Raw genomic sequence first — 25377 nt, forward strand, 5'->3', positions numbered from 1 at the left:
ACTATTTATCAGTTACTTATAAGTACTTTAATCAAACATGTAACTGCTTAAAATTTCAAATGCTTATAAGCTAAAATTAGCTTATAAGCACGCTTATTTTTCTCTGATTGACGGAAGCTTTTGTACCAACACATGGGAATTACGGAAATCTGACATGGCCACTGAAGGTACATTTGTCTTCTTGTAAATTGTTGCTCACAACCCATTCGAATCAATGCCCAACCAAAATCGTGCCCTAATTTACCATCAACTTATCAGTACTTATAAAGTTAGAATCCTGACTTTTTATTTAATGTCTCATCATTTTATAATTCCGTGGTAATTCTAAGACAGTACCATAGAACTTAAGATACAAAATTTGTGATATTGGTTTTAAAAGCTAATTAGATGACATCATGAATTGATGGTGACAAGCATGTTTTATGCGTTGCTCTTGCTGGCATGGTATGACATGATATTATATTGCATCCACATGTTTTAAGTGAAAATCTTGTAAAATATGTGGATGCTATATATTATTTTCTTTTAACACGGAAACAAAGCAAAAGCATCTTTGTTTCAAGACTTGAATATTCTTTTCTAAGCAACTTTTTAACTCCTAATCAATTCATTTAATGTCTAGTGCAGTTGTGCAAGAGATGCTTTACCATTTAATGGACATATATATTCTTTATGATGATTACGTTTCAAGCCCATTATATAACTAAGTGGAGAGTGCTATCTAAGATTCTGTTGTACCTTTACATATGTATTATTAATTTCTATTAGATGATTAGTTTTTGAGCTGATTATGTAACTAAGTGCAGAGTGCTTTTTCAGATTTTGTTTTACAACTTCATACATCTGAGGCAGTGTCTTGTGCTGACTTGATAAAAGTATGTCGGAGGAGAAGTGCAGAGAGACACTGTTGAAGAAGAAGAAATATTATGAGAACTGCTCTGGCTGTAAGGTTGATAAGCTCAAAGAACTAAAACAAGGTTTACCCATTCGGGAAATCATTTCTTTGTGGTTTGTTGCGGTTTGTAATTGTAAGTTGTCATATCTCATCACAGGTTATACTTACAAGCATCTTAAATTTCTCTTTGTTTCCACTAATTGCATAGTTGGGATGATATAGTTTAAGGCAGGTTGCCAAATTTGAAGAATGGTATTGGTTTCATTATTGTTAGTTGTTCCTCTTTAGGTTTGAAGGGTTCTGCATACACGCAAATGGAGGTGCATGCAAATAGTTTCGGTTAACATTATTAAAAACATTACAGATAACAGAATTTTTTAGTGTCTATGGGAAAGGGAAAATTATTTTATTATATACTGGAAGATAGAAAAAATGATCAGATTAAGGTGATTTTATCATTACATTTTCTTGCACTATGGTTCTGTTGGCATTTCTTTTTGTTTGTAACAAAAGTGAGAAATTCTGTCCATTGGAGCACTGTACTTGCAAATAGTATAATGAAGAGGTTGAATTAAACTGGAGTTTTTGTGGTTCTCATTTTAATTATAGTTTGACAATTTCGCACCCATTCGGTTGTTAAACTACTTAAGGGAAAAAGTTGGCATGCTCCCCTGGGGTTCAGCAAAAAAAGCTAACTGAAGTTTATCTTTCTGCTGCATGTTATTTTCGTTATGCTCTATTTTTAAGTGTATTTGCATGCTCTGTTTTACTTGTGTTTGAGTCCAATTGTTAGCTTCTAGTTTTCCTTTTGTTTTGGTTTGCTTGTACGTGGGTTGTTAAGTGGTTTTGCTATTTAAGCAGCCACGAGTTGGTAATGAATTATCAAGCAAAACATTATTTGAGTTGTTGTGGTACTTTCTCACCCGAAGAGGAAACTAATTTGTAGTAAGTTCTCACCCGAAGAGAACACAAGTTATCTTAGCATTTATACTTGCTGCGTTTGGGACCTATCATGAAGCTAACAACTGGACTCAAACACACGTAAAACAGAGCATGCAAATACACTTAAAAACAGAGCATAACGAAAATAACATGCAGCAGAAAGATAAATGTGCAGCTTGAAACTCTCTAATTGATCACAACTTCTTCTACGTGCATGCAACGTCTTCCTCATCCATGCAAAGTCGTGGTCTATCAGTATTTCTATCTAGTTAGAAACACTGGAAATATTTTATTAGAAGATTTAAACCCCCAGCTTACATCTGTGAATTATTTTCAACTTAATGTCTTCCCATCAATAAATGAATAAATTGTGATCTCCTTCTTGGATGTCCAGTCTGCCTTTCAATCTGTTATAAATAACTTTTGCTTTTTGTGGTTGTGGTGAACTTCATTATTACTGTAAACAAGTTTTGTTGTTGATTTAAGGTAGCATGCACCTTTTTGCTTTATGGTTGAAATTCATATATATGCCCTCTTGCAGTGGTTTGTCATTTCCTGCAGCACTTGTCTTAGCTGCTGTTAAGCATTTCTTAATTATTTGATTTATCTTGTACATTATCCATAATATTGATATCCTTCTCATTTCAATTTTTCAGCACTGTCAGTATCATCACTCTTTCCCTTCCTTTATTTCATGGTGAGTAGAAATGTTACTCTGCATGCAGATGATTAAATTATTAAAATGAGTTATAGACAGACGTAGAAATTGGTTCAGTGACATACAAAGAGTCTGCAATGAAGATTTGAAAAAATCAATAGAATGATTTTTGTATAAATACAGAAGCATCTAACTAATCAATGCGCTATGATTGATAGCAGAACAAGATGAGTGAATAACTATCCAAGAAGTAAAATTTACCAGTGACAAGATTGATGACTTCCTTGGTTTGGAGAAAATATTACTGAGAAGTAGACAACAAGTTTTCTGCAACTAATTAAAGCTGATACATTCCAGGATGGTTATAGAATATGGTGGTCAGATTTGATTCTTGCATTTGTTTATATACATCTTTTACGAGTTTAAGGTTGGACTATCTTGGTTGCTCATTTTTCTGCTTAGCCTCCATTGCTTGGGAAAAATATGAAACAAAGCCTACCTGTCATTCTGTTGAATCTTGCATTGCTTTCCAAAACATTTTATAAATTTTCTATTTAATTTCAGATTAGGGATTTTCATATTGCAAAAAGGGAGGAAGATATTGGCTACTATGCTGGCTTTGTGGGTGAGTGTATCTTCTATATTTCCTCTTTAATGATGGTGTATTCTAATATAGATATGCTTATTCATCAGATTTCAGCTTCTGAAAATTAATCCAAACAAACCTCTTAATACCTTGAAGGGTCTTCACTCATGATTGGCAGAGCTTTAACATCTGTCTTATGGGGAGTGGTGGCTGACCACTATGGTCGAAAACCCATAATACTATCTGGGACCATCTCAGTGTTAGTAACTGCTGGTTTCCTGTCAAATTTTGATAGTTATAATTAGCAATTAATTCTGGAATTTTTTTTATTTCAGACATCTTATGTACAAAATTTTCATAATTATCTGGTTAAAATTTGTCATAGGGTTGTTTTGAGCACTCTCTTTGGGCTTAGTATAAACTTTTGGATGGCTGTCATCACAAGGTTTCTTCTTGGGAGTATGAATGGTTTACTTGGAACGACAATGGTATGGAAAGTTTCTATTCTATGAGATTCTTTGTTTACTCGTGTTCCACTCAATTCCAGTGCCGGTGCGTAACTTCTATCATTACCAGGCATATGCAACTGAAGTTATGCGTGAAGAACACCAAGCTTTAGGATTGTCAGCAGTAAGCTTATTTCTCTATGAATAAAAGTATTTTACTATGGTGCCGGAGCTGACAACTGAAATCTAACTTCAGGTGAGTACAGCATGGGGCATAGGACTCATCATGGGCCCAGCAGTGGGTGGTTTTTTGGCTCAGGTACTTATATTTTTGGCTTCTTGTGCCAGTAAATACATCTTGTAGATAATATTTCCTTTCTCCTTTATTATTGAAAAATATTCCATTTTCAAGTAATTTGAAATCCTTATGAAATGACCATCATTCAGGATTTTTCCCTAGTTGTCCAAGTATCTTCTCCAATCTCATTTTAATCTATCTATTGTTAAACATCCCCATACCCCACCTAGTCCATGTGCCCATGTCCTTTTCATTTTGTTTTCTGTTCGCAAAGCATGGTACTTATCTTTTGGGATAATTTTCATTATTCAGCCAGCAGATAAGTATCCAAGCATATTCTCTAAAGAATCTTTATTTGGGAAGTAAGTGAACTTTAACTCTTATCTTTTTATTATTTTTCATTTTCTTTCTGTAAGATGTTAAAAGTATGATGGTATTCCGAAACATGAGATTTATGCAGGTTTCCATACTTCTTGCCCTGCTTTGTTATGTCACTTATTGCTTTGGGAGTATCTATGGCTTCTTGCTGGCTTCCGGTACATAATTTATGACTTCAAAATAACATTATTGCTACTGTCTAATCTCAATCATTATATTATATGAAATTATTGATTTGGGCTACTATTTGTCCTAAGTAAGATGCATTTTCATGTAATTCTTTTGTAACATATCAGGACAGTTTCCTATCATAATGAAATTGACTAACTGTGACTTACTTTAGGTTAAAAATTGATCTTATAGACATTTCAATTTTCTTTGCCATCATATTTTGTGAGGCTTTGGTGAGACAGAGGATAGTAATGATTGAAAGGCCTTCAAGAGAAGTAAAGCTTGTGTAGGTGGCTATTTTCAACACATTTCAATTTGAACTTAATATAACTCCTTTGCAACCTCTTTTCTCTTTACTTTTCTGTTATTTCTGGATACTTTCATATTTTGAGGGATTTCACATAGAAAATAGAAATATTACATGCTCAAGAACTCAGGTCAGAAACGATGGTTTCTAAAAAACTCAAGGTCATTAACACTAGCTAGAAGGCTCTCTTAATTAGTATTACAGAAATTCAAATATGTAGACAAAGTCGGTTTAGTTTCCAACTTGTATATGTCATTTAATAAGTTGAAATCTGCTCTCTGGCCTCTGCATGTGTGTGCATGTGTAAGGAGAGCGGAGAATAATACTTATGACCTATCATATCAAAAATAAGGCGAGAAATCTATATGGTGATCATCCAAGTGGTTAATGTCATTCACATTTTCAGTCGAATTGCTGTGGAGGTTCACTTATTTTAATTAATTATTTTCAGGTAGATTTGTTATTTGTACATACTTATGTAATCCAGTTGTCATTTTACCTTTTATAGTCTGTCGTACCAGGTTATATGACTTAGCCACACCAAGAATGCTTTGCCTTCATCAAAAGTGAATAAATTTTTTGGGAAAAAAAAATATGGACCTCTTCTTTTGTAGTTATAAAACAGATGGGCTTTCTTGGTTTGAAAATTGTGTTGGAGAGGCATCAATTAAAATTAATTGAAACTTCATTTGTAACAATTTCCATATTCACAATGGAGGATTTTGATAAATTTGACAGCTATACTTTAGTGAACCTCAAGGGATGCCATATGTTTGAAAATGTTCGTTTTTAGAGCTTACATATTATTGTTTGTCCTAATCAGTTTAAGTTCTTGGGTTCACTAGTTGTTTAACTTAGTATTAAAGTTATGAAGACACAGAGGTTTTGTATTTGAATTCCCTGTTGTTTAATTTGATAACATTAAGTTGTGAATTTGTTTGTAGTTTTTGTTTCATCCACATGCCTTACTTGGGAAGCGGCATGTTGGAGCTGAAGTATTGTTGTTGACCTTTGTCTATCATCTTAACTTTGTTTTGGTTTCGTACGTGGTTGTTGATCATTTTCTTTCCGATTGAGATGCTAATTGTATGCGGTTTTCTTTGTTATGAACAAGTCTCTATATGACTCTACAAACTGATTTTCATTTATTGCCGTTTTACAATTTGTTTCCTAGCATGTATTGCAACATTTGCCAGTATGTTTGCTCTCCATCTATACATGCTCAATTTTCCTTTTTGTTTTTTTAATTGAAATTGATGAATATCCCCTAGGTCTATAGAGGTTATAAGGAAAAGAAATCCATAAAAGATTTTAGTCATCTCCCTTGTTTAATGTCTAGTCCACAGATATTCATGTGAATACACTTGTAACTAATATTAAATGATCAACGTGAATGGTTATATCACTTATGCTAAAGAACCACTTATCACAAAAGCTCAAGTTAACAGGTAAGGGACCTCAAGTGCTAGTGCATGTCAATCAAATACAATGTGATCAAGGATACAACTATAACCATAAACATAAATTCTTGTAGCTTAACTAATAGAAAAGGGGGATTCCTATTCAAATTCGCTTGGTCAAACGGATTCGATATGCTAAAATTATCATACTTAAAACCTTAAGCTAATAGATGAGTGTCTGGTAACAGTATTTAAGCTACAAGAACTCATGCTTGTCTTGTTATTACTGAATTAACTTTCTATTTACTGCAATGAGGTTTCCTAAAATACATCTGGTTAATACAGGAGACGTTGCACATCCATAAGGAAGACAATGTAGCATGTGATTTCTCAAATGATCAAATGGAATCTGCATCCTGTGGGTCTGATGCGGATTTTAAAGGACAAGAAGGAAGCAAGAAAACTTCTAAGGAAAGCCTCAATAAGAATTGGCCCTTAATGTCTTCTATTATTGTTTACTCTATTGTTGCACTGCATGATATGGCTTACTCAGAGGTATATTTCTACATGATATATTTTTGGTATATAGTTTGGCTTGTGCTTCTACTGAGCCCGCTCTCTTTGTCGATATGTTTTTCTTCCTTATGTCTTCAGAGTTGAAATTTTTAGTTTTCTGTTTCTTTATGTGCTGCTGTGTTCTTCTTGCGTCAATTTTCGAAAATAACGGATTCTATATTTTTTGTCGATATGTTTTCTTCATTTTTCCTTGACTACTAGTCTTCAGAGTTGAAATTTCTAGTTCTGTTTCTTTAGCGCTGCAGTTTTCTACTTGTTCAGTTTTCGGAAATAACGGATTCTATAATTTTTCCTTGTTTAGAGACACAGGCTCCTTTAGTTTCATTAACGCTACATATTTGGTTGCTAGTAGAAAACAAATGTTAGGGGTGAGCGGTTCCGGTACCCTCCATTTTTTGGGGAGACCGAAACCGGAACTGCACAGTGCAGGTTCCCAAAAAAGAACCAACCAGAACCGCATAGTGCAGGTTCTTCAATTCAAGGAACCGGAACCTAAAATGCAGGTTCTGGTTCCTTTCCGGGGTACCCTGTAAAAAATATTACCCCTATTAGTTTAAAAATGACAAAAATACCTTAAAAGTTTACAATACACCCTTAACAAATTTTGATTATTCATTCTTTGTGTCCAATGTAACTCATACCTGTAATCTCTAAACAACACTTGAATTCAATCAATTCATCACATTCACATACAATCGTCAATCAAAACCAAAACACAAACAATTATCATCACAATAATGTATAATTGGCCATTGGGTAGTTATATATACTAAATATAATTAGTAAATTTATATTATAAATTAGTAATGTTATATAATTAAGTGATTACTATTTAATTTAATGATATTATATTAATTAATTGTTAATCATTAATTAAGTAATGTATATTGTTTATAATAAATGTTATAATTAATTAAATAATCATACTATAAATTTATAATGTAATGTTATAATTAATAAAATTCTAATCATTTATTAGTATTGTGTAAATTAGTAAATTACAATGTTTATAATTAATGTCATAACAATTAGTAATCATTTAATTATGTAATGTTATATATTATATGATCATACAATAATAGTATAATGTTGTTATAATGAATTAAGTAATTATACTATAAATCTATAATTTAATATTATAATTAATTAAATTTCAAATCATTTAATTAATATACTAATGTTTATATGAAATGTTATAATGATTAAGTAATCATATTATAAATATATAAGATTTAAGAATTAATTAAATTTTAATCGTTTAAATTAGTAATGTAATAATATGTAATTACTATTTTATAATATAATGTTTAATTCATAACTAATTAGTAATCTTTAACTATGTATGCTATAATTAAGTAAGTGATTATAATATATGTAATATATAATGTTATAATTTAATTGAGTAATTATTTAACTATAATGTAATGTTTAATTAGTGTTTTAATGAAATGTTTATAGGGTAATATTATGATTAATTAATATTCTAATAATTTATTATTATTGTGCTAATGTTTATATAGTAAATTAGTAATACAATGTTTAAAACATAATATCATAACTCATCAGTTAAGTATCATTTATAGTAATGTTATAATTAATTATGTGATCATACTATAATGTAATGTTATAGTGAACTAAGTAATCAGATTATAGATATTTAATGTATATTATAATAATTAAAATTTTAATTATTTAATTAGTAATGTAATAAATATAATGCAGTAAATACTAATGTTATAATATGATGTTTAAATTCTACTAATAAGTATCATTTACTATGTAATACATAAAATTAAGTGATCATAATATAATATAATATGTTATATTTAATTAAGTAATTTTTAACATAATGTAATATTTATTAATTAAATTTCTAATCATTTAATTAAGTAATCATTTGTTTATAATGTTTTATAATTAATTATGTAATCAACTAATCATACATTAATGAAATAGTGAAATATTACAATGAATTAAGTAATCATACTATAAGTCTTTAATATAATATTATAATTAATTTGTTTATAATATATATATATAATATAATTAAGTAATCATTTATTATATGTATGTTACAATTAATTACATAATCGTACTAAATTTATAATGTAATGTTGTATTTTAATTTCTAATTTTGTTTTAAGTATTATGCATTTTATGTTAATTGTAGTATATTTTTAATATATAAATGTCTATCATTAGTATCTTTAATTTATGTATATATTATTAATATAACTATAATGTAATGTTATAGTGAATTAACTTTAAAATCATATTTAATTTTATACGTAAATTATATTATTAAATTTTTAATCATTAATTAGTTTACTAATGTTTATAATATGTTATATTGTAAGTTTACTATAAATATAAATGTAATGCTATAATTTAAATTTCTAATTATTTAATTAAGTAATATCTAAAGTTATAACTTATAAGTCAATTAATCAAGTGGTATCAATTAATGTAATGCTATATTATTATCTTAATCAATTAAGTAATGTTATAAAATTATAATTAATTAAGTAATCATTAACTATAATGTAATGCTATAATTGATTAATATGATATTTACTAGTAATTAAATTTATTAATGTATCAATTTATCATATATAATTATAATTACTAATTTATATGATATACTTGAACTTGATAATTGAAGTAAATAACTAAATATTATTACTCAATCAAATATACTATTTATTCAAAAATAATCTTTTAATAACATTAAAAATGTAAAACACTTTTAATTGGATTATATTCCAATTATTCACTTAATAATCAAAACTTTAATAGTAAATATAGTATAATATATTAAAGCTTTTAATATGGTGTAATTTATATGTAATAAGTATAATTATATTCGTATATTTATTTAATTAGGTTATTCTAAAAATTTAACTTTTTCTATTTTAAAATTTTTTATATGTAAAATAATAGAAACCCTCCATTATTCACATTTCACAAATATTTCATTGTAGTCCAAGTTCCAAAACAGGTTCCAAAACAGGTTCCAAGCAGGTTCCAAAAATCGGTTTCAAACCAGGTACCCTCTACAGGTTCCAAACATGGTACCCTTTTCACAGGTTCCAGTTCCGGTTCCTCCACACACAAGAACCGGAACCGAAACCGCACAATATCGATTCCAAAAAATTGGAATAGGAACCTACCCGTACAGTACCGATTCTGGGTAGGTTCCGGTTCCGGATCCGGTTCTATCCCCAGGTTTCGGTTCTACCCGTTACCCGTACTCACCCCTATAAATGGTAATGGGCTTACTTCTTCTCATTGTGGACAAATACATTGAACAACATTCTGTTTGAAATTTAAAAAATAATAATAATAATAATAAAAAAGGGAAAGAAAAGACAACATTCTGATGCTGCGTAAAGTTTTTCAAGGAAATGAAAAAGAACTATTGAATACTTCTGAGTTCCCTTCAACTTGGGTTTAGGTGTACTGCGACATAAGTGCTAGGTTAAACTCGTTACACACTGTTCTGTGCCAGCCACCTAGCTTTGACTGTCGGTTTACCTAATACAGAGTGGAATGTTGGCCCTAACCGTGCCATTGAATTAGTTAGGCTGAGGCTCTGCTTAATTTCTCAGCCAAATCATCATTATCAACGACAAAACAAAATAGTGCAGCAATTTTTCATTAAAGACCTGAAATATTTCGCTGGTGTGGAAAACTTATTTCAGCTGCATTGAAAAAGTAGTGTAATTTTTCCTCTATCTGCGCTATGGGTTTAAAATTTGTAGCTTACGATTAAAGTTTTCATTACCCAGATTACTTAGTTTATCAATATTTGTGACTGAAAAAGTAGTTAGTTGCATTTGTAGTCTTAATTTGAAGATATTCTTTATGTTAAATAGAAACCCAATAATCATGTAGGATGCCTAGTATTTGAATATCCTGAAGTCACATTTAAATTAACCTATCAATAGTTGGAAACACTAAACAGACTGGCATCTGCATTTATGCTTTGTGCTGATTATGAGTGGGATGATCCTAAATGTATTCTTTTAATATCGATTATACTTGTTTCATAAAATATCAACATTGTGTTTTGAAATGTTCATTGCTCAACTATTTGGAATATAAAAGTAAAAAATTAAGTATACTTTTTGTTGATGACTTCATTAATATGGCATCCTTAAGTTCAAAAGATAAACTCAACCACTGCATTTCATATTTTTTGTTGCTGTATCTTTTTTCGTTAGTGTCAAACAGTGCTCAAATCCCTGACACCAACTGTGCCACCACGACCACGGTAGCTTCACTCCTCCACGTCCTTTTCCTGTCAGTCAGATGCTATGTTCAAATTTCTAGTTTGTCAGCCCTAGGAAGTATGGGGGTCTGAGCTATTCTACTGAAGATGTTGGTGAAGTACTTGCAATTTCAGGTAAAGTAGATACTGATATTCCCCTTTTTTATATTAAATTGTCTTATACATGTTTTTTTTATTTTCAATATTCCAATCTATTTTCAAAGCATCTTTAGGAAGGACCATTTCAGACTTTTTCAGAAAAAAAGAATTTTGAAGTGTTATATCACAACTTCCTGCTAGGCATACTCTGTACTAGTCATGACACCTGTTAAAAGAAGTTTCATTTAGTTATGTTATCTTCAAAACATGTTATGAAGTTCTTTGGTTTAAAATGGAGTTGTCATTAACTCGATCAAAACATTTAGATAATATAAACGTTTAGAGGTCATTGGGATGGAGGTTTATGAACACTTGATACTTATTGACTGGATTATTTTTATTGTGTTAAACAAACACATTTTTATGTCCAAAAGTGACGACGTTCTGCAGAACTTAATGATTGATTCTTAGTTAACAAGATGTAACTATTAATTTAGTTTCTGATTATCATATTATAAAATTTCATAAGCTCAACATATTATTGTTATTCTCCTCCATCTTCAAACAAACATCTTTTGTTATTTCATTCTTCATATTATAAAAGCAACTTGTATTGATATTGGATGTTGAAGTACTATATTTCAATCTCGGGTAAATTTATTTATTTATTTTTATATCTGCTGGAAGATGTGGTGTTGTACAAAGGGAAACTTAAGTTGACTTTTTCCTAGCTATAGGATGACATACTATAAGAAGTAATGCGAAGCTTACTATACAATTTTTTTTGTCTTTATACACATGTTCTCTTGTTTATTCTTCTTCTTAATAAATTCATGTATCATTCGATACAATTGACCAATTTATGAACTTATAGGTCTCTGCCTCCTTATTTTTCAATTTACTGTATATCCGTTTCTGGAGAAATTTTTTGGGCCGATAGTGTTAGCACGCATGGCAGGGGTAAATTTTGAACACTCTGGCATTTATTTATGTTCCGCATTTAACGTATTTATGTTCAAAATATGATCGTATTTTCATAATATCCTATGTACAGGTTTTGACCATACCCCTTTTGACAAGTTACACTTACATAGCAAAGTTATCTGGATTCAGTCTTGCCTTGCTGATAAATTGTGCTTCTGCAATAAAGAATTCCTTAATCGTAAGTGCTTTACTCTTATAAATACAATTTTAACACTTAGGTCATGTTTGTTGTTTTGTTTTACAATTAAATTACTCTAACAATTGATTTGGTCTGAATGAATAAGATTGAATGATATGTTTGTGATTTTTAAATATCTGATTATATTTGTTTTTACTAATCATGAATTTGATAAAATGTAACAAAAATATATAAATTTTCTAATTAGATATATGGCTTAAAACTGAAGCACCATTATAAGTTTTTTTAAAACAATACAGTGAACAAGACCATTAATATAAACCTATTAAATCTTTATAATAAACCAGCTTTATCTTGAATCAATAGCATGTTAACATTTACTAAAAATTAATGATTTCCAACATCTGAACCTATAAAAAGTTATTAAAAAAACTTTAAAAGAAATTCTATAATATTTGGGTAAAGATTACTTATAATGAGTGTAGTTGCTAAGATGAAAGTGATATAAGAAAACATTCATAAAATAGGTTAATAAAAATCAAGGTGTTAAGGGGTATCAGTGGAATTTAATAATTAGGATAGGGATATTTTGGAGAGACAAACTAATAATATTTTTTGTATTCAGTTAGGAGCCAAAATTTTTAGGCTTTTTCATTGAGACAAATATTATTGTTTCTACGTCTTGAATTGCACAACAGAACAGCCAACAAATATCCACTCTTATTGAGTGTTTAGATGAGAAAACAAATAAGTCCTTAGATTGATATTTATTATCATTATTTGATAAGAAAGAAGAAGTTATTATTAATGTGGATGAGATATACAAAAAAGTCGACTAAACAAAACTCATTACATTCAAAGTTCAAATGATCTAATATCATCTCACAGCAGTTTACTAATTTCTCTGAATCAAAAAGAAAGTAAAAATCCTTAATCTCAACAGAAATTGAATCCCCAAAATACATAAAAATTCCACTAATCCAAGACAAACTAAAATCTTTCTCACTAACTTCAACAATTCTTTTTCACTCTCACCAAATGACCTAAAATTCAGTGGGAATGCAACAATTCCATTAAACCCTTTCTTTCAGTCTCCGAGAGAAAAAAACTAGTGATTCAAGCAGACTTCGTTGCTATACAAATTAGTATTATTAGTTTTCAAATTTTTGGAACTACTTGTTCTACGTACAAACACGTGCCAATTTAAATATGAATGCAGTAAATTGGTGCATTAAAGAAGTTTTTAATCTTTGTTTTGGATAAACCTAATGAGTTTAGAATCAGACAGTTGTCTACTTCTAATCCGGTAAGCGTAGATCTTAATGAGAAGAAAAAATATATGTTATAACATATCCATGCATCAGTGTTCTTCGAATGGATCTTAGAGAACCTTTGTTCTCTAATTCAAAGCTTTTACTGCAGTCATTATAAAAGCTTCCAAACTGCTCTTTTTCTTCTGGAAAAAAGAATAAAATTGCATTTTTATGGACGTTTATGCTGATATTCTACTTTATACATGTTAATATAATGATTGCACTTGAACATGACAACTAGCATCTGTTTGTCTGTGATGAGCAACCAAGGGGAATGGTCTACCGTAGGAAGAAGAGTGGTGAGAAGCAGGGGAATATTGGTTAGGCAGGAGGTTAGAGGTTGTTATGAGGGGACAGGTGGCTTGGTAGGAGTAGGAGAGAAGAGAATTCTGTTAGAAATCAAAAGGTGTTAGGAGAGAATAAAAAGGACAGGAACGAAAGAGAGAGGATTAAGAAATATAAAGTCATTTTGGAAGGGAGGCTGCTGACCCTCGAAGTCAATAAATGTGGAGGTGACTGATCCTTGAAGTCAGTCCTTATGTTTACCATTTTCTTAGTATATTTTGTTATTTTCTCTGTGTAATTGCTATCTGAGTATCGATAGGACATTGCTACTGGGTGAGTCTTTTCTGGATGTAATGTGCTGTGTGATTGGTAAATCAACAAGGTATTTGCTCATTTGAGTGTGCATATTAGCTGTGTTGTGGATAGATTGTTGGTTTTGTTGTGGATTTGCAGGTCGGGTGCTCATCAATTGGTATCAGAGCCTTGTGTTCTGGGTTATGGTATTGACGAGAATGGACTCTAGACTGGACAATGTGGAAAGAGAGGTTACGAAGTTGAGAGTGGAGATGGGTACTATTCAAGAGTGTCTAGTTGAATTACAATCTTGAGTGTGAAGAAAGGATGAAGAAGAAGCTGGTAGAACCGAGATGTGTTCATCTAAAAATGTCCAATCTCACCAAGAAGAAAATCCAAATGGGGCAAGTCGGTCTGGCACTAGTAACCAAAGTCGCAGTGAAATGAGTGGGAGAAAATTGGAGATGCGATATTTTCCAGCGTAGATCCTTATGGATGGATCTTTAGAGTTGAGCGCTATTTTCACCTCAATGGAATAACTGAGGAAGGGAAATTAACAGCGACAACTGTCTGTATGGAGGGTGAAGCCATCAACTGGTTAAGCTGGCACTCTTTCAAAGGTTTAGTGGGTCCCAAGAACTCAATCCATATGAGTCGTTAATGGCCATGAAGCAAACTGGGTCAGTAATGGAGTTTCGACGTCAGTTTGAAGCCGTTGCTGCTCTTCTGGTCGGGGAGAATGAGGAGATTTTACAAGCAACCTTTATCAATGGGCTGAAAGTGGAAGTGAGGGCTAAAATCCGTTTAGCCCAGCCCACTTCCTTAACTCAAATTATTGATCTGGCCCAACGCATTGAAGAAAGAAATAACGTGATTGAAGAAGCCCAAGTGGGGACAATTAGACATTCACGTGCTAATGGGCCTGGGTCTTCCTATGGATCCAGAAACTTGACCCGACCCGAAACTTACCCAAACCCAAAATTCCCAAATAACACAGAATTTCCCATTTCCTTCGACGATCGCCAGAATCATCAATCCATGGCTCGTCGGCCAACTACTCTAGTCGAGACCAACCACCTTCATCCTTTCGACCCTTCGAAAGATCAAACTTCCAACAACGCGAGTTTCCATTCAGTCGAATGACAGATGCGGAAATCCAGAAGAAAAAGGAGAAAGGTCTTTGCTTCAGATGTGATGGTAAGTTTTCATTTGGTTACAAATGTGGGGAAAAGCAGTTTCAGATTATCTTAATTGATGAAGAGGAGGATGATCCAGACCCAATTGGTGGAGGGGAGTCCATCGAATCTGGAATGGAGCCACAACAGGAACAGGTTGAGCTTTCCCTTAGCTCCGTCGTGGGAATTCATGGTCCAAAGACCATGAAGCTCAAGGACAGAATCTATGGTAAGGAGCTGATTGTGTTGATTGATAGTGGGGCTTCCCACCATTTTATTAGTTCACAGGTGGTGGCGTGTTTGGATATCTCTGTGGTGGGAACTCAGTCCTTTGGGGTCCGAGTTGGTGATGGGTATAGTGTCAGATGTGAGGGAGAATGTAGAGATGTTTGTCTAGAGCTGCAAGGGGTGACGATTATCCAAAATTTCTTTCCATTTGATATGAGTAGTGCTGATGTTGTTTTGGGGATTGCATGGCTGGAAACTTTGGGTGAGACGACCACGAACTGGAGAAAGCAAACCATGAGGTTTAAACTAGGAGACCAGATTGTGTGTTTGTAAGGGGACCCATCTCTCAGCAAAACCATGGTTTCACTCAAGGCTATGATCAAGGCATTGCAGAGTGAGGGACATGGGTGTTTGATAGAGTTTGGACAAATTCAGAAACAGAGTGATAATAATGGGGATGTGGATGATCGGTTGTTGGAAGTATTGCAGAAATTTAGTAGAGTTTTTGATCCACTTCTTGGATTACCACCCACCAGAACCAGAGACCATGCCATTCAATTAGTGCGAGGGACTCAACCACCAAATCTCCGACCTTATAGGTATCCTTACTACCAGAAAAACGAAATAGAGCGCATCGTCAAGGAAATACTGGCTTCAAGAATAATAAAGCCCAGCATCAGTCCATTCTCAAGTCCAGTTTTGTTGGTGAAGAAAAAAGATGAGGGGTGGAGATTCTGTGTTGATTATATGGCAGTTAACAAAGTGACGGTTCCGGATAAGTTTCCGATTCCAGCCATCGACAAATTATTTGATGAGTTAGATGGGGCGACAGTATTTTCTAAGCTTGATTTGAAATCGGGCTATCACCAAATCCAAGTTAAACTAGAGGACACCCTTAAAACGGCATTTCGGACGCACGAAGGGCACTATGAGTTTATGATAATGCCCTTCGGCCTCACCAATGCACCGGCTACCTTCCAAGCAGTCATGAATGACATTTTCAGGCCTTATCTCAAGAAATTTTTGTTGGTTTTCTTTGACGATATACTAATATATAGTAAGGAGATGGGCGAGCACGCAAAGCATCTACGCATTACCTTGCAGGTGCTCTTAGACAATCAGTTGGTGGTCAATAAAAAACAGTGTCACTTTGGGCAGTCACAATTGGAATATTTGGGACATGTGGTTTCAGCTGAAGGGGTGTCCGTTGACCCTTCAAAGATTGAGAGTATTACCAAATGGCCAGCACCGAGAGATATCAAGGCCCTGAGAGGGTTCCTCGGGCTGACAGGATACTATCACCGATTTGTTCGCGATTACGGAAAAATCGCCCTTCCACTCACTGCCTTGTTAAAGAATGACTCGTTTGTGTGGAATGCAACGGCTCAAAAGGCTTTTAACGAACTAAAACAGATCATGACTAGTGTTCCAGTTCTCCGGATGCCTAACTTCACTCAAGAGTTTATCATAGAAATCGATGCTTCCGGAAGTGGTTTGGGTGCGATGTTAATGTAAGAAGCACGACCGATTGCTTTTCTCAGCAAAGGTTTGTCCCTAAATTCAAAGCTGAAGTCAGTCTATGAAAGGGAATTAATGGCTATAGTTCTGGCGGTGCAAAAGTGGCGCCATTATTTGTTGGGCAGACGTTTTGTTATTCATATGAATCAGCGCAGTCTTCATTTTCTAACTGATCAGAAATTATTGAGCTAGAATCAGTAAAAATGGGTTATCAAGTTGCTACGTTTGGACTTCATAATTCAGTATAAACCAAGACCACAAAACAAGGCAGCAAATGCTCTTTCTAGGATGCCAGACGTGGTAGACCTTTATGCTATCTCAGTGGGCTGTTTTTCTGGACTGGACAGTTTGGAAGATGCTATTCAGAGTGATGACAAATTATGTGGGATCATGCAACAGCTCCTAATCAACCCTAACAGTCATTATCCCTTCAGATTGGTGGGCTGCCATCTGCTGTACTATAACAGGTTGGTGCTACCTAAATTCAGGCCTCACACCCATAAAATTTTACAGGAATTTCATACATCGCCCATTGGGGGCCATTCGGGGTTCTTTTAGACGTATAAGCGTCTCCAAATGTGGTATTTTGGGAGGGTAGAAACACGACATCAAAGAATTTGTGGCTGCTTGTCCTGTGTGCCAACAGAATAAATATGACGCCATGAGTCCAGCAGGTTTACTTCAGCCATTACCCATACCTCACCAAGTGTAGGAAGACATTTCTATGGAGTTCATCATGGGCCTCCCCAAAGCCAAAAGGGTCGATACAATTTTGGTAGTTGTGGATCGTCTAACTAAATATAGCCATTTTTTACCTCTCAAGCATCCGTACACAGTCAAAGTGGTAGCGGATCTGTTTATCAAAGAAGTGGTTCGCTTGCATGGGTTTCCCCGTACCATTGTTTCCGATCGAGATAGGATTTTCATGAGCAACTTTTGGAGCGAATTATTTAAACAATCGGGCACCCACTTACACATAAGTTCCGCATACCATCCATAGACAGATGGTCAGATAGAGGTAGTAAACCGTTGCCTAGAGACTTATCTCCGATGCTTTGTCAGTGGACAGCCGCAGTTATGGCCCAAATGGATTCCATGGGCAGAATTTTGGTTCAACACTACTTATAAACGCTCCACAGGAATGTGTCCTTTTAAGGCCCTCTATGGCCGTGATCCAACCGCAATTTTGTTTTATTTGGACCAAACCTCTTCAGTCGAAGAAGTAGACCAGTAACTTTAGCCACGCAACAGTGTTTTAGATGAGCTAAAAGAGCATCTCCTCAAGGCTCAACACCACGTGAAGTCTTATGCTGATCAACATCGCCGGGAAGTTACGTTTGAGGTTGGGGACTCTGTTTATTTAAAGTTGCAGCCATACAGATTGCGATCTCTCGCTCGTTGACTTAATGAGAAACTTAGCCCACGGTTTTATGGTCCATTTGTCATCACGGACAGAATTGGGGCAGTTGCATACCGACTGGCACTCCCACCCTCAGCTCGTATTCATGATGTTTTTCATGTTTCAAAATTGAAAAAAGCAATTTTTCCAATTCCCAATAGTCAACCCCTACCGACAGCTCTCAACGAAGATCTCATATTACAGCTTGAACCGGAAGCAGTACTCAAGAAGAGGAAACTCATTAATGGACAGTGGGAAGTGCTCATTCAATGGAAAGGCTTTCCCCTATTTGAAAACACTTGGGAAGACTTTGAAACTATCCGCTGTCAATTTCCTTCTTTCCACCTTGAGGACAAGGTGGCTCTTCTTGGGGAGGGTAATGATGAGCAACCAAGGGGAATGGTCTACCGTAGGAAGAAGAGTGGTGAGAAGCAAGGGAATATTGGTTAGGCAGGAGGTTAGAGTTTGTTATGAGGGGACAGGTGGCTTGGTAGGAGTAAGAGAGAAGAGAATTCTGTTAGAAATCAAAAGGTGTCAGGAGAGAATAAAAAGGGCAGGAACAAAAGAGAGAGGATTAAGAAATATAAAGTCATTTTGGAAGGGAGGCTACTGACCCTCGAAGTCAGTAAATGTGGAGGTGGCTGATCCTCGCAGTCAGTCTTATGTTTACCATTTTCTTAGTATATTTTGTTATTTTCTCTGTGTAATTACTATCTGAAATTTGGGGTGAGCACGGGTAGCAGGTAGAACCAGAACCTGGGGGTAGAACCAGAACCAGAACCGGAACCTACCCGAAACCGACACTGTGAGGGTAGGTTCCGGTTTCAATTTTTTGGAACCGACACTGTGCAGTTTCAGTTCCGGTTCTTGTGTGTGGAGGAACCGAAACCTGGAAAAAAGAACCTAAAAAGGGTACCCTGTTTGGAACCTGTAACGGATACCCAGTTTAGAACCGATTTTGGAACCTGTTTTGGAACCTATTTGAAACCTATTTTGGAACCTGTTTTGAAACCTGTTTTGGAATCTGGACTGCAATGAAATATTTGTGAAATGTGAATAATGGGGAGTTTCTATTATTTTACATATAAAAAAATTTAAAATAGAAAAAATTAAATTTTTAGAATAACCTAATTAAATAAATATACTAATATAATTATACTTATTACATATAAATTATACCATATTAAAAACTTTAATATATTAATATTAAAATTTTCATTAATTAAGTGAATAATTGGAATTATGGTCCAATTAAAAGTGTTTTAAATTATTAATGTTATTAAAAGAACTATTTTTGAATAAAATAGTATATTTGATTGAATAATAATATATTTAGTTATTTACTTCAATTATCAAGTTCTAAGTATATTTATAGTAAAAGTAGCAATTAATTAATTATACATGATAGATGATAAATATTAATAAATTTAATTACTATCATACTAATCAATTATAAGTTTATACATTACATTATAGTTAAATGATTATTAATTAATTATAATTTATAACATTACTTAATTGATTTATAGTATAATTATATAGCATTACATTAATTAATTAGTACTTAATTAATTGACTTATAAGTTATAATATTTAGTATATTACTTAATTAATAATTAGAATTAATTAATTATAGCATATATTATAGATTTATAGTATAATACTAATCAATTATAAAATTTCATATAAATATTAGTACAAACTTAATTAAATGAGTAAAAAATTAATTAATTATAATATTACATTAAAGATTTATAGTATGATTACTTAATTCACTATAACATTACATTATAATATATTAAAATTAATTATAACATTACTGCATTAGTGCATTACATAATTAAATGATTACTTAATTGATTATGCATTATATATAAATATTAGTAATTACTAATTTACTATATAACATTAGTAATTTAGCATAATACTTAATTAAATTATAGAAATTTAATTAATTACAGCATTACATTATAAATATAGTATGATTACGTAATTAATTTTAACATTACATTATAATTAATGATACTTTAATTATAATATTCTATTATAAACAAATTAATATAATATTATATTAAAGATTTATAGTATGATTACTTAATTCATTGTAACATTTCAATATTTATTATAATGTGATTAGTTGATTACATAATTAATTATAACATTACATAATTAGATGATTATTAATTGATTATGAATTATATTATAAACATTAATTAAACATACATTATAAAATGATTACTTAATTAAATGATTAGAAATTTAATTAATTAAATATTACATTATAGTTAAAAATTACTTAATTAAATTATAACATTATTACATTACATTATATTATGATCACTTAATTAATTATAATATTAATTAAAGATTTATAATATGATACTTAATACATAACATTACAATCGTATGATCACATAATTATTATACATACATAATTAATAATTACGTAATTGATTATGAATTATAATTTATATTATAAACATTAGTAATTACTAATTTACTACATAAATATTAGCACAATACTTAATTAGATTAGAAATTTAATTGATATAAAATACCTTATAAACATTACATTATAAACATTAATTAGCATTTATTATAATTAAATAATTACTCAATAAATTATAACATCATTATATTACATTATATATGATCATTTACTTAATTATAGCATTACATAGTTAAATGATTACATAATTAGTTAGAATTTATAACATTATATTATAAACATTAGTAATTACTATATTATTCATTACTTAATTAAACGATTAAAAATTAATTAATTATAACATTACCATATATTTATAATATGATTACTTAATCAATATAACATTCATTATAAACCTTAGTATATTAATTAAATGATTAGAAATTTAATTAATTAAATATTAAATTCTAGATTTATAGTATGATTACTTAATTCATATAACATATTAACATTACATTATACTATTATGTATGATCATATAATTAATATAATATTAAATAATTAAAATATTAATGATTATATTAATTATGACGTATATTATAAATATTAGTAATTTACTAATTTACACAATACTTAATTAAATGATTAGAATTATTAATTATAACTTTACTTATAAATTTATAGTATGATTACTTAATTATTATAACATTTTATTATAAACAATATTACAATACAATTAAATGATTAACAATTTAATTAATTATAATATCATTATAGTTAAATAGTATATACTTAATATAAAACATTACAATTACATTGTAGTAGATCACTAATTAATTAAAAACTACACAATGAAAGCATTACTTAATTAATTATGACATTATATTATAAACATTAAACATAAGTAATTAATTAAATTATTAGAAATTTAATTGATTATAACATTACATTATTGTTAAATAACTACTTAAATAATTATAAGTATTTATAACATTACATTATAATATGATCACTTAATTAATTATAACATTACATTATAATTTAATAATTATAATGTAATGTTTGAATGATTTTGGTGAAGTTATTTGATGTGAATTGTGATGAATAATTGTTTGTGTTTTGGTTTTGATTGACGAATTTTATGTGAATTGTGATGAATTGATTGAATTTAAGTGTTGCCTAGAGATTACAGGTTATTATAAGTTACATTGAACACAAATGAATGAATAATCAAAATTTGTTAGGGGTGTATTTGTAAACTTTTAAAGTATTTTTGTCATTTTTTAAACTAATATGGGGGTAATTGATTTTTTATAAGGTACCCGGGAAAGCAACCGGAACTTGCATTTTAGGTTCCGGTTCCTTGAATTGATAAACCTACACTGTGTGGTTCCGGTTCCGGTTCCTTTTTTTGAGAACCTGCACTGTGCGGTTCCGGTTTCTCCGGAAAGTGCAGGGTACCCGGAACCGCTCACCCTTATCTGAATATCGATAGGAAATTGCTACTGGGTGAGTCTTTTCTGGATGTAATGTGCTGTGTGATTGTTAATACAACAGGGTATTTTCTCATTTGAGTGTGCGTATTAGCTGTTTTGTGGATAGATTGTTGGTTTTGTTGTGGATTTGCAGGTCGGGTGCTCATCAGTCTGGAATGAAAAATTAGGGTGATCCAATCTCTTAATAATGCTTTTCATTGTATGCCATATGTTCAAGTTTATTGCCTTAATATCTTCTTTCTCAGGATTATGTTTACTAGTATTTTGTTCTGTATAACTAGATGGCTATGGTAACTGGATTAAATCTTCTGCAAAACCGAGCAGTGGTAATTTCTCTTTTTGATTTATTTAGTATTATTCAATGCTTTCGTGTTTTCATTTTAGTTTGACGCGTTATGAATCTTCTTCTATAATAGTTCTCAAGTTGATTTGCTGAATCACAACAGGAGCAACATCAAAGAGGAGCTGCGAATGGAATTGCTATAACAACAATGTCACTTTTCAAAGCTGCTGGTCCAGCAGGAGGAGGTGCTCTGTAAGCGTCCTCTTGATTTCATTGCAAAGTTTTCACTTGTAGTGCTGTTAGAACTAATAAAAGGATTGCATTTGGTGTCAACTTCTGATGCCAAGCTACAACATGATAAGATTAGTCTTGTAATATAATCATTCAACATAAAAGAGCATCTGTCCCGGCATCTCTATAAGAATTCATAAATACTAAAAAGGCACTCCAATTCATACAAGTTAGTTTGAAATTCCCTGTTTAGTATCTTTGTATAATCTCTTAGATATCATTTCTATTAATAATTGTCACAACAACGAACATGAGAATAAGTAGTCCTCCCCACTTAAAGGCCTGATAAATATACATGGTAGCTCCAAAAATAAGATTTTTTTGGCTGATCTGCCAAACCTTTGTGAAATAATATCAAAAAATTGTATTTAGAAAATTTATTTAATTCTTACAAATAAATGTAACATATGATAAAATGCTATCATTTGCTCATTAAATTCATAATTTGGGTCATTGCAGATTGTCTTGGGCACAAAAACGCCGAGATGCTTTCTTCCTCCCAGGTATGATTCAAATTGAATTTCTCAAGGAGGATTGGTTTGTGTGTTACATTCTGAGAGGAGTTTCTGCACCTCTTGGTGGGTTTTAGATTCAGAATGCCTTAGATTGTTGTGGGGGTATCGTACCTTCTAACCTAAACCAAAAACCAGAGAAACGCTGAGATTTTCTGTCATAAATCGTCGGTGGTTGAAACCCTATTCCTAGAAGAGTTTTCTGGATTTGGGTTTCCTTAATAGCTTCTTCACCGCATAACATAGATTTAGTTTGTTACATTTCTATTTCACAGTGATAACTGTATCATATTAACTTCACCAGCAAAATGACATTTACGTAACCCTTGCTAACAGACTAAAACATGTTCAAAAAATTGTCGGGAATTTCTTATCAGCATTAGCATTTATTAGGATACAGAGGTAGAATGATGAAAAGTTAGAAAATAAACCGAACACACACGTTATATATATTCAGATCTCAACTGATGTGTCATTGGTTTTACGTTGCCATACGAGTAGATGATATATAAATTAATACATCGACATCTCTTGAAATACATACAGAAATTGGTGAATAAACCAGCATTGTATCACATTACTTGTTGCTTTAAACTAAGTTAATCATTCATGAAGTCCAAGGGCTTAGCAGCTGAAATTTTGTGCAGGTGACCAAGCGATTTTCTTCATGCTAAATGTGGTTATGGCGGTTGCAGTAATATTGTCCTTCAAACCTTTTCTTACTCAACGCCGCGGGTAGACAGATAAATCTATTCAATTCTCAAGCACAGCCTTGAAAAAGTAGAAACAAACTCAACTCTTTTGCGAGGTTTGATATCACGGTGTGTAATTTATGATTATCAAACTTTTATCTGTCATTTCAAGCTTTTGGGTTCAGTGATTACTTAACATGATATTATAAAACTTGAGAACTCGATAATATTTTATTGCTGTAACTCTTTATGAAATGTTTAAATGGCCATTTCAGCTATTTATGTGAGTCTATGCCCAGTAATAATTCTTCTTAACATTATTTTATTTTTATTTTTATATTTTTAGATTAAGTTTGTTTCGATCATTGTGGAAAAATATATGAAAATTATCGCTGTATTTTTTGTGAAAATTTAAAAATTAAATCATTCAACAGTATTCATAATAATTAAGAATATTTCGTGATCTTCTACATCGGATGGTTTAAAAATCCGAAACTGTCCCACGAATTTACATGGCTAAACTTAGATAGTATTCACAATAAGAAAATTTTGACGAATTTCATAATCATCAAAATTGATGTTGTTAAAGGATGTTAATCTTTATTAATTGAATTTTTTTTTTATATTTTTAAATTCGGTATAATTTGTTAATTTTTGTATCCATTTTTAAATAAAATTACATCAAATTATATTATTTTTTTATATGATTAAGGAAATAAAAATGTTATCATATATGTTGGGTTATTATAATTATGATTCTTCACTTTTTATATTTTTTTACTGTTATTTTAGTAAATTTATTTAATAATTAACTTTTTGAAACTAAAATAGATTAAAAAAATGGAGGTTAATGAAACAGATAGCGTACAAATTTAATATTTGTACTATTTTTGTCGAATTTTCATTTAATTATAGCAAATAATAACGAATAATAACTGAAAAACAAAAAATTTGGTAAAAGCAACATAAACCTCTTTCAATTTAATAAATTGTCAGTTAATTATCTTGACTTTTGCGATAAATTCATTAAGTCAAACACGTGGGAAGAATATGAAGATGCTTAACTTAAAAATATTTGTATAATTTTTTTCAAAATTTTATTCTTTTATTATTTATCCAAATTTAAAAAAAAAATAAGGTTTCACATATCACATTTATTTAATTATCTCTTTTATATCACCATTTTATTTTATGTTAATTAGTCTTTTAGATTTATACAAAAAAATGACTCAGGAATTTAAATTTGTAATTTCTGAGAAAAGTTAAAAAAAGAAAAAAGAAAAAGAAAAATATCCCTTTACCGATACAACTCAT

General features: G+C 31.3%; 1 protein-coding gene across 1 annotated transcript; it reads left to right on the plus strand.

The window, feature by feature from the left end:
• The first annotated feature begins 877 nt into the window (after positions 1 to 877).
• Positions 878 to 24110, plus strand: LOC116124272 (protein ZINC INDUCED FACILITATOR 1-like). The gene is given in 17 exon segments (XM_031409964.1): positions 878 to 1028; positions 2494 to 2534; positions 3060 to 3120; positions 3238 to 3340; positions 3467 to 3569; positions 3658 to 3711; positions 3784 to 3846; positions 4138 to 4187; positions 4286 to 4361; positions 6427 to 6636; positions 10969 to 11062; positions 11901 to 11986; positions 12081 to 12188; positions 22567 to 22611; positions 22732 to 22820; positions 23319 to 23362; positions 24019 to 24110. Coding segments are annotated over 17 exon segments (1470 nt in total).
• Positions 24111 to 25377: the final 1267 nt, after the last annotated feature.

Source organism: Pistacia vera, unplaced genomic scaffold (assembly GCF_008641045.1).
Source record: "Pistacia vera cultivar Batoury unplaced genomic scaffold, PisVer_v2 Contig151, whole genome shotgun sequence".
In the NCBI taxonomy this organism is placed as follows: Eukaryota; Viridiplantae; Streptophyta; class Magnoliopsida; order Sapindales; family Anacardiaceae; genus Pistacia; species Pistacia vera.